This window comes from Diceros bicornis, chromosome 10 (genome assembly GCF_020826845.1).
Source record: "Diceros bicornis minor isolate mBicDic1 chromosome 10, mDicBic1.mat.cur, whole genome shotgun sequence".
Lineage (NCBI taxonomy): Eukaryota > Metazoa > Chordata > Mammalia > Perissodactyla > Rhinocerotidae > Diceros > Diceros bicornis.
Window position 1 is genome coordinate 81,207,103 of NC_080749.1, and position 11,692 is coordinate 81,218,794.

Here is an 11,692-nt window from a genome sequence, read left to right on the forward strand (position 1 = left end):
AGAAATGAATTTTCAACTGTTAAGCCACTGGTTCTCAAACTTGACTGCGAATTAGAATTTCCTGAGAAACTTAAAAAAATATGGATATCTGGGTCCTATACTCAGAGATTCTGAATTAATTGGCCTGGGAATCGAGTGTTTTTAAACTTCCTAGGTGATTCTAATATGTTATCAGCTTGAGAAATCTGTTAGGCTATAGTGGTTTTCAATCCTAACTGAATATTAGAATCAACTAGGGGAATTTTTAAGACAATTTCAAAGATGACCCACAGAATGGGAGAAAATATTTGCAAATCACATATCTGATAAGGAACGTGTATCAAAAATATGTAAAGAACTCTGATAATTCAATAATAAAAAGACAACCCAGTTGAGTGGGCAAATGATCTGAATGGATATTTCTTTAAAAAGGATATACAAATGGCTAATAATCATGTGAAACAAATGCTCAACCTCATTAGTCAGAGAAATGCAAATCAAACCACAATGAGATACTACTTCATATCCATTAGGATGGCTATAACAAAAGAGATGGGCAATAACAAGTGTTGGCAAGGATGTGGAGAAATTGGAACCCTCATTCACTGCTGGAGGGAATGTAAAATGGTGCAGTTGCTTTGGAAAACAGTTTGCCAGTTCCTCAAAAAGTTAAATATAGAGTTACCATATGACCCAGCAATTCCACTCCTGGTATATACCCAAGAGAATCGAAAACATATGTCCACATAAAGATGTGTACATGAATGTTCATAGCAGTATTATTCATAATAGTCAAAAAGTAGAAGCAACTGATGAACGGAAAAACAAAATGTAGTATATCCATGCAATGGGATATTATTTGGCCATGAAAAGGAGTAAAGTTCTGACACATGTTTCAACATAGAGGAACCTTGAAAACATTATACTAAGTGAAGGAAGCCCATCACAAAAGGCCACATATTGTATGATCCCATTTATATGAAATATCCAGAATAGGCAAATCCGTAGAGACAGAAAATAGATTAGTGATTGCCAGGGGCTGGAGGGAAGGAGGAATGGGAAGTGGTTGCTAATGGGTATGAGATTTCTTTTTGGGGGATAATGAAAAATTCTGGAATCAGATAGTGGTGATCCATTCACAACTTTGTGAATATAATAAAAAACCCACTGAACTGTGCACTTTAAAGGGTGAACTTTAAAAAAAATTAAAAAAATAAACTATAAAAATAAATTATATCTCAATAAATTGTTATAAAAAAATGAAAAGAACCAATGTAAATACCTCCAGCCCCTCCCTCAGCATTGACCAATTAAATCAGAATTTCTGAGAATGGGACCTGGGCATAGGTATTTTTTCTTAAAGTTCTTAATGTACAGCCAGCATTGAGAACCACGGAGGAGATGGAAAACTATTATTGATTGAGTTCTATGCAGCAACCTTTTTCCCAAAGCAAAACAGAACACTTGAGTACATGAATTCAAATCCAGGTTAAGCTGTAAATTTAATTTTAATAGATTATTTGATTTGGCTCTTCCGTATGGGTGTGGAGGTTGTTGTTTCAAATAACCTTTTTTAAAAAATACAAATAGGTAGACAATTAATAGCATACTCCAAAATAATAGCAAAATTTTTATTTGTATTGAATTTTGAATCAAAGACGCCAGAGATTTACTGGAGAAATTGTGGAGAGTCTTGGTTGCAGAGTTGATTCTCAGTGCTTCAGTGGTCTATTTCTCAGGTGGTTGAAGTTTGCTTGGGATTTAGTCCTAGCTTGACTCACCACCTGCTCAGTGATTTTAGACAAATCATCTAATGTTTCTAGGCCTCATACAGTCATTAAAGAAAAGGAAGGAATATATTATCATGTGACAGGCAATGGGGATATAGCTGGAAACAAGAGGAATAGTGTTCCCTTCCCTCATGTAGTTTATAACCTAGCTTCAGGTTCTCTGCTTTAAAAGTGAAGAGATTGAACTAGATCGTCTCCAGATTCTTTGATGGTTCACTGGGATAGCATAAATGTAGAAGATGGACTAGAGAGAGAACTCCTGTGGGCGTCTTCCATCTTCTGTGATTTAAGGGAACAAATATGCAAATTTCTTGAGAAGACTGTTCTTAGAATTTGCTTTGGAAGATAAATTAAACTCTTGGGTTATGTTTTCTCTTTATCTTACTGTTGGAATGGCCAATAAACAGTCAAAACGTTTCAAAACATTTTAACTCCTTCTCAAAAGCCTGTATTGCAACCCAACAACAAATCTATTTGTGTATCTATGTCAGGTGTTAAAAGTCATTTCCAAGTGTGCCACTCAATCAAAATTAACATGATTAAGCATGATTAACATCTTAAGACTCTCAGTACAGATTCAGAAATTCCAAACGCAGAGCTTGGTGCTCAGTGTCAACAGAAGGCCACATTCTGCCTTCCAAGTGAAAACAGCCTCCCTTATTCCATTCAGAGGAGGACGAAAGTAATATCAAAATGTGAACTTTTAAATTCTCAGTATAATTATCTCCCCAAGAACTCCTGCATCTTCATCTGCCAAGAGAAAGCCTTTGCTGGAGATCTGTTTACTTTAATTAATATATCTTGATTTCAGAAGAAAAATGTCCTTATGCTCTTGTTCTAAGCAAGTGATTTTTCCCCTCCAGAGAACAAGATTTTGGTGAAGCAGTCGCCCATGCTTGTGGTGCACAACAACGCGGTCAACCTTAGCTGCAAGTACACGTACAACCTCTTCTCCAAAGAGTTCCGGGCCTCCCTCTATAAGGGAGCAGACAGTGCTGTGGAAGTCTGTGTTGTGAATGGAAATTACTCCCATCAGCTTCAGTTTCACTCAAATACGGGATTCAACTGTGATGGGAAATTGGGCAACGAAACAGTGACATTCTACCTCCGGAATTTGTACGTTAACCAAACGGATATTTACTTCTGCAAAATTGAGGTCATGTACCCTCCTCCTTACATAGACAATGAGAAGAGCAATGGAACCATTATCCATGTGAAAGGTAACATGGGATGTCTCTATTGGTGTGCCACTCTAGAGGAATGGCTTTCAACTGCAGTCTTGCAAACTAGGTCATGATCAGTGGTGGGTTGGATAAATCCCAAAGAGGATAGACAGAAGAGGAAGTCTACACGTTCTAAGCTAGTGATATTTGCATATTTTGATTCCGCTCACATTCTTCCACAATGTTCAGAAGGAAGGAAATGTACTCAAGTGTCATTCCCATATCGTTTAATCCACTCTATTCTATTTTTCAGAGAAACATCTTTGTCCAGATCGCCCGTCTCCTGTGTCTTCTAAGCCATTTTGGGCACTGGTGGTGGTTGGAGTCCTAGCTTTCTATAGCTTGCTAGTAACAGTGGCTCTTTGTACCTGCTGGGTAAGAGAAGCAGCATTGCTTTTATGTAACTTTTCCATTGCACATGCAATCTGAACATATCCAAGTGGTTTTTTTCTGTTTAACACGTGATTATTGTTATTTTATTTTTCCCTGCTAGGTTTGACTAGGTTCTCTTTTAGCCTGTCTGACTTTACTGGAGATAAAAATCTGATATGAGTTCTATTTTCCAGAAGACACTGATTAGATGGCCAGGCAGAGTAAGAAGCTAAATGGGTAAATTAGAGTGGAGGTATTTGGGGCAGTAACCTCTCTTTTCCCCATTTTGCACTATCATTATGACATATAAAATAGTTTTAATATATACACATATGTATAAAAATTTAAGCAACGTGGGAATCTAGGCAACTGAAGCCAATGAACAACTTTGGTTCAGGGTCCAAAATCATGAGAAATTTGGCTACTGAAATTATGCATTCAAACCTAGCAAAGAAACTAGGTCTGTTTATCTGAGTCATATTTTTATTTCTTCCGAAGCAGTTGAATTTTGTGAGGCCAAGTATGGTGCTGTCATTATGAAACTATAACGGGAGTTAGACTTTTCTGAGCTCTCACTACTGAATTGGAGTTTACCAACTTGTGCAAATATTCATGCAATAAACGGTATATTTTTCTTTACCTTCTTCAATGCTGAAGTTTTGGCCTGGGTTTGAACACATATTGATGACCATATCTACTGTTAAGAAGGGACCTCCTTACCAAGGTCTTTCCCATACTCAGAAACTTTCTGTTCTTATGTACACAGCATGGTACAGAATACATCATGCATTGGTTCCATGTTGTCTTTGAATTTTTTTCTAGAAGTTAGATGCATGTATGAGTCATTTCTTCAACAAGAAATGTATGCTCCTCAAGGATAAAGGACTATTTATCTTGATATTCACCATCCATCTGGTATTAGGTACATTTAGTGCTTAATGAACGCTTATTGAATTGATGAATTGATCACCCCCATAGAGGCCAAAGTAATGACTTAAATGAACATGCCTGAAGTATAATAATCATCTTTAAGGCATAATCCATACCTTTAACTCCAAACATGGGTCAGTGATTTCTGGAAGTCGTGCCATGTGAAACCGTCCTATTTTCTCTAGCCTTGGTGCTGGGGGGTGCAAGGGCAGCCCTGGGTTCACAGTCAGGCCAATGATAGATCCAGCCTGGGATCCTTTTAAACTCTTGTTGGCCTATTGCCAAAGTTTGCCTCTCAATTGTTCCTTGCATGCTTCTCCCTTTTTGGAAGACTCTAGGGAGCAGATGGACGTTTGCCAGGCTACCTGCTGCCTAATCTGTTTCTTCTGCAGGGTAGGGAACAAAATGGCTGCTTGTTCCTGGAAATCCTTTATACTACATATCATCTTGAGGATTTGCTTGCCTTGGCTTCTGCAAGTTGCCCAACCCTGATGGGGATATTTTATGTAGTGAAATAGTGCCTAAGTCCTTCCTCTGATGTTAGTCGAGTCCCTTCATCTTTCTGAGTCTTGGTGTCTTCATCCAAGGTACCTTCGAGCTTTGAACCTTTGTGGTGTTCACTGGTGATTTTAGAATTTAGAATCTTAGTTCTTGTTTTTATCCTGATCCCCTTGGGAATCTGAACTTCTTAATTTAAAAGCCAGGTGCAGTGGTTTTTTGGGTAACCTTCCAGGACAGGTGCTCCCTGTAATGTGCTGACCTAGGTTGATATAATTTACTAGCTTTGCAGGAAGTAGTTTGGGAACTGCTTTAACTTTCAGTGGCCAGAATGGTACTGCTCATCATTTAAAACTTATTGTAAATATGCATTAAAATATCAGTTACTATCATCAGGCACTAATTTGCTAAGTGACTCAAATCACCCAAAGGGACAACAGCAGCTTCTCATTTTCAGTGAATTTAAACAGTTTACTTTCAACTCGGAAACAACAAAGACACTATGGGTTTTTCTTCAGCAGTGCTACTAATTCCTAGTGAGGTTCATCTTGCTTTGTCTTGAGAAAACTTATTTTGGTCTTATTCTGTCTCACAGGCTCCCTGTAACTTGGGAAGTCCCAGTGTTTGGCATATCTTACCTTCTGTGGCATCTTGTAGTCAATTAGGTTACCCAATAAGGACTAACTTTTATTTGCATCTCAAACCTACATCTTTATACTCTCTGACCAAAAACGTGTGAAACAAATATATATGTATGTTTCATAGAATAACACAGCATTTTACCCTGGGCTCATCTTTTCCTGCTGCTGTCACTGTTTAAGCAACCAGCACCTTGCTGAGGTGGGCAGCCAGGCCATTAGGGACTCCTAGATTTTCAGCCAGTTCCTGGGTTCTTCTCTGGGATCCTATTTTTGTCTGTTCTGCACTGTGCCTTGGTGTAAGCTGCTGTTTCCCGGAACTTCCTGGGGGCTCATGATGTGCTACCGTAGGCAGTTCTAGGCTGAGTGGGTTTCTGCGAGCAGCTGCAGATTCTATGTCAGTTCTTGACCTGTTGCTGATATTTGAATAAATAAAGAGCTGCCCTCTGCCAGGCTGCCACGGAGCAGCACCTGTGACTCTCACTCAATCCTCCATTCATTCTCCTGAGCTGGTAAACCTGTTCTCTTTCTCAGTCTAAAGGAGCATTTTTAAAAACACGATCTTCTCCACTATAAATCATAACGTGGGGAATGTGGATTGTGTGTGTACAGTAGTATCTGCCTTTAATCCAGTGGAGTCTTGAAGACCATGTCTGTAAGTGAATCACCTGTGTACACCTTGTGTCTTGCTGCTTCTTCCAGGAAACAAGTGGGTAAGGGCAGGGGTGGAGGGAAGAGCAAGGAAGGAATGGTCCTGAAATCACACATCTTTAGCAGACATTGAATGGTGAAGGGGCAGAATAGACGACCCAGTCACACAGACACAGAAGGTGAGTACTCTGCACACAAATATGCGTATGCTAGATGCACGTGGACACTGTAGAGTTTTCCCAGCCATGCGTGTGTCATTTCCCTCCCACATTGTGTTTAGAGTTAGGGTGATAATGTCCACATCCACTATCTGGTAACTGCGTGAGGGTAATTATGAGAGCTGATTGTAGCAGATCTTTCACAGTCTTTGTACAACCCAGAGAACCTCAGAGTCAAGACATCTTCATTATTGGGGCCTCTCTACCAGCTATAGTTTTATTTGGGTGTCCAGAGGCAAAGACTGTCACTTGGGAGTCTGATAAGGGGAGTTCTCAGAGTTGGAGTAAATGCTAAAATGCCTCCCAGGGTACCATCAGCTCCTTCCACATTTACCTGGGCCAGACATTTCCTCGCTCTTATTCCTGACCTGCCATAACCCCAAGAGAATTCTAGTTTTTCACTTATAGAAAGGCTATAGAACCAAGATGTTTGAAGAGCAACTTCCCTCATCCACTTGGTTTCCATGGCTACCTCTTTCTGAACGAATCCCCCAATTATGTTTGTTTAATGCTATCCTCTTCTTAGTTACAGCTAGATAACTCATCCATCATCTCAAATCCCAAATGATCAAAGCTGAATTTATAACCTCTTCAAATCTACTTCTCCTACTGTCTTGCCTTATATCTACAGATGGAATGCCATCCTTCTAGTCACCCAGGCTTGAATTGTCAGTCATCTTTGGGCATGAGCAAGAAAGAGGAGTCAAGCAGTCTAACAATATTCATTGCAATTTGGTGATATATTTTGTATCCATTGCTTCCTTTTCATTCCATTCTTTTTCATGATCAGACTCTTTAAATAAGGATTTTTCATTCTTGGCACTATTGACATTTTGGGCTGAATAATTCTTTGTTGTCAGGGGCTGCCCTCTGCATCATAGGATGTTTAGCAGCATCTCTGGCCTCTATCCACTAGATGCCAGTAGCATTTCTCCCAGTTGTGACAACCCAAAATGTCTTCAGACGTTGTTCCCTGGGACAGCGGATAAGGGAGTTGAAGGTGTCAAGGATGAGGCTTAGGAGGTCTGGCTTGGGCAACTCTACATATGGTAGTGTCACTCACTGAGATGAGAAACTCTGGAAGAGGACCAGACTTTAGGGGAAGATCTTGAGTTTCATTTGGGACATGTTGAGTTTAAAGTGCCTTTGAGGTCTAGTCCAGAGATATTAATTTGGGTGAATAGGTCATAATTGAAGCTGTGAATGTGGATGAGGTTGCCTAGGGAGAGAGGATGGCGTGAGTTGAGGAGAAGGTCTAGGACAAAGCTGTGAGGAACTCTAGCACTGAGTGGCTAATTAGGGAAGGATGAGCTTGCGAAGGATGCAGGAAAGGAGTGGCCAGAGAGGTAGGATGAAAACCCGGATGGTACCATCTCACAGAAGGCAAAGTGGGAGAGTGTTTCGAAAAGGAGAGAGTAACCAATTATATAGAAATATAGAGTGGTGCTGAGAGTTCAAAGGATGAGGACTGAAAACATGCTAGTTGTATTTGGTAATGTGGAGGTCAGTGTTTTTCCAGGCTTTCTTTAACGCTGACTCATGCCCCTTCGGCAAGGAAGGTGTGAGGAGCTCAGGGAGCAGTGCATGGGAATCAAGCCAGGGCTGAAGTCCTTCGCTTACTTATTTATTCAAGTGTTCGTGCCACTCATGTCCAATGTATCTACTTATGCATCAGGCTTACGTGCCAGGAAATAGACTTTTTTTCATAATAGAGGATTCTCAATCCAGAAATCTGGATGGCTTTCTATTTTTAGAATTTTTATGGGTCTTTTATCAAACGTGTAAATTTTACCACCACATTGGTCCAGAAAAGATGCTCCTAACCCCCAGCCCAACTTTGCTAAGATTCCTGGTAAGTACAGCTCTTGCTCTGGGTTAGTATTGTCTCTACATCCCTCTTCCCTGGTAGAAATTCACCCAGAGGAAGCTGAGTCTGAGGAACAGAGATGAGTGACACTGTTGTCTTTACGGAAATGAACATACATATAAGGGAATAGGAATGCAACTAGTTGTCTAGAACTACAACTCCCGGTTAACTTGGACTCCACTGCTATGAATTTATGATTATTCCAGACTCTAGAGGGCTGAAGGTCCTCTGGTTAATTACGCAAACATGGCCTGTTAAGCAAATGACAAATGGAAGAAGACTGCAATGGGGATGCTTAACCTTTTCAAAGAGGAAGGGCCTTCAAGAGTATTTACATATCACAGTGGATATGTTAATTAGATATGCTTTTGGAATTCAGGTCAAATGACTGCATGGAGAGTAACATGGGTGCATTTATTTCTCTAGGATACTTTATTTGGTTCAGATTTTTCGAGCTAATTTAGTAGAGTCCAAAGCAGTTAGGTTTGATTAGTCATTATCCAAGTCCAAGGTGCTCAGTGAACTCGGGCGTGTTCAGCTTTATTGACAGGCCACGTTTGAATGGGGGCCCCCAAATCTTAGAACTCCTCCCACGACATCTCCCTCTGCGTCCCCGGCCGCTTCACAGAGACACTTCTCTTTTCCGCAGATGAGGAGTAGGAGGAGCAGGACCCTTCAGAGCGACTACATGAACATGACCCCCCGGAGGCCCGGGCCCACGCGAAAGCACTACCAGCCCTACGCGCCGGCGCGCGACTTCGCCGCCTACCGCTCCTGACACGGACGCCTATCCAGATGCGCGCCGGCCGGCCCCGCGGCACCGCTGCACGCCACCGCTCTGGATAGGAAAGGACTGCCCCGTCTTCAGCCGGCCACCTCGGGCTCCTGTGAGGCCGCCAGTGCCAAGGGTTCTTGAACGACTAGACCAAACGACGTTATTTTGAGACTCTGAAGTGCAGCGAGAGAATCTTACTGTGGCAGGCCGAATCGTGTAGCGCCATGACCCAAATTCAAACCCACCGTGTATTTATTGACTTGATGGAGAGCTCAGGGTGGAACACAGAGTGAGGGGATTGTTGGCCTTGAAACCTGCCTCCAATGTCACTCTTTCTCACTCACCTGCACATTGTGGTTGTGAAGTGTGGTATCCAAGGACTTTTTAGATGGAGAAGAAAGGTCAGAAAATCATTCTCTTTGGTTCAATGGGGTTTAGGGTGGGGAGAGGTTGGGGCGGGGGAGACGGAAACATTTCAAAGCCGTTAAAACACTGTCTCTCACTCATGAAATGAGCCACTTAGTTCTTATTTAATACTGTTTTACTTTTAGTTTAGAAAGATGTAGACATTGTTTTTGATGATTTCTGGTCATATTTAGTCATTTTGATGAATGGAATCCCTTCGAAGCAACGCGAGGCAAACCAACGTGCTTTCCTTACTCCCTGGGGTGGGAATTCACTGTGGTCTTCACGATGTGATTTCGAAAGAGTAAAGTAGTCCTCCTACACCAAGAGAGAATGTGTCAGGAAATAAGGCCGCTTGATGCCGAAATTGTTTGAATACTAATAACTAGGGTTATTAGTTTAGCAGCTCATTCCAGTCAAATCACACAGGGGGCTTTTCTGTTCTGTATATTTCAGGTTTGCACAGTTGTTCTCTTTATTGTCTGCATGGAGATCTGAAGGGGGATGCTGAAAGCATATGCATAGGAGAAGTGATGATACTGTGAAACAGGGGTGTTAGCATCCATTAGGGTATGGAGGATGAGGCCCAAGAAACCTATTCTGAGGGAGGGAGACTAGAAGTGAATGACATGATTCTTGCCATGTGCTGAGGGGGTGGTTGGCATCTGGTGGAAGTTTTCCAGAAGCTGGCAGGCAGAAGGAGCCAGGGTGAGGGCTCCTTTACAGAGACTTGATGTGCTTTAGGGCTGAGAGCTCCAGAACTCTGTGGGTTCAGCTGCCTCTTTACCCTGGAAGTCCATCGACATGGAGAAGTATTTTGGAGGGTGTCTTTGGAGACAACATCACAGTTCTCAAGAAACACTGCCAGTCCTGACCCTGGAATGACCATGGATATTTTTCTGCCCCCAGTTTGGGTCAATTGGAGTATGCCTGGCGACCTTGAAGAACGGCTTTACTGCTGCCTTTGCAATTTGTTCAGTGCTTCAATTCATTCCGATGGTAGAGGAGTCTAGGTTCTAGAGGCAGATAGATCTGGGTCAAGTGCCATGACTAGCTGGCCTCAGGCGAGTCACTGCCTTTCTAAGACTCTGGTTCTTCAACTATAAAATGGAGATAATGATCACAAATATCTGTCCCTGTGCTATAAACTCCATGAGGGTGTGGCCCAAATTTGTCTTTTGTTCTGCTTGTGCCTGGCACTTAGTACCTGCCTCACATATAATGTTAGCTGATATAATTATTGCCATATACATAAACTATGTATAAAAATTAAACTGGGCAATGACCTGAGAAGGGAGAGAATATTGTAACACAAATTTAAACCCACTACCCAAGGATGAGGTGCTATAAAATTTGAGAGCCTCTTTCTTAGCTTCCACCATTTTCCCGTTTTGGGATATTCTGGCTTGTAATGAAATGTACAGCATTCCGCCTCCCACTTTTATGTATATAAAGAAGTCTTCTTTAATTTTTTTGTAATATGGGGAGGGGTAGGAATCTTCTGATTCCAGACAGAAAATATTGTACTTTGGTTGATTTTTAAATGGGCTTCCATTCCATGAATTGAATTAATCCAAACAAGGTCAAACTCAGCAGTACTTGGGTGATGAAGAACTGTTGAATTTATACTGGTGCATATGCTAAAGAGTTCTTTAATCCAAGTTATCAAGTTGGATTTGAAAATTACAGAGCTGGAGAATTTTTAGAAAGGGCAATGGCAAAAAATAAATAAATAAAAAAAATAAAAATGGAAAGATTTGATCTTTGGTAATAAATGGTTTTGTTTTCTGATGGGAAAAATAGGTTTACTAACGATGAATCACACTTTAGATTTTTCTTACTCACTCTAAACAGAACCAAAGTAGAAATGTTAATAGGGAAGTCCGTTTTCACTATTAGTATGAACCAAGAAATGGTTTAAAAACAGTGGTTGGAGCAATGCTTTTACAGTTTCAAATATGGTAATTATGAAGAAAACAATGTCATTTGCTGCTATTATTGTAAGAGTCTTATAATTAATAGTATTTCTATAATTTTTGATTGTGAGCTCACTTATGTTGGGCTGAGCATGCCAATTTAAATAGACCAAGTGTACATTATATTCTGTGTATTCAGTGATAAAGTTACTGAACTACCATGTGCCTGTTTTTAAATTTGTGGTTGAATATTGTCTTTCAGAGCAGGTATGTTTCACTTTTGGCAATGAATCTGGAGAAAACTTGCTATTTAAAAAAGATGTAGGATAAATTGTTTTTCTAAATCTCCAATTTAGCCTTTTTTAAAAAAGTCTAGACTTTCAGATACTAATTTCACTTTAAGCAAGGTACACTTCTGGTTTGCTTGGCT

General features: G+C 40.8%; 1 protein-coding gene across 1 annotated transcript in view; it reads left to right on the plus strand.

The window, feature by feature from the left end:
• The window catches only part of CD28 (CD28 molecule), a 29,097-nt gene extending 17,671 nt beyond the window's left edge, over positions 1–11,426 (plus strand). The window contains exons 2-4 of the mRNA XM_058549664.1: positions 2,633–2,989; positions 3,246–3,367; positions 8,816–11,426. Of these exons, the coding sequence (XP_058405647.1) occupies positions 2,633–2,989; positions 3,246–3,367; positions 8,816–8,944 (608 nt within the window). The 3' untranslated portion in view covers positions 8,945–11,426. The remainder of the gene's footprint in view (positions 1–2,632; positions 2,990–3,245; positions 3,368–8,815) is intronic.
• Positions 11,427–11,692: the final 266 nt, after the last annotated feature.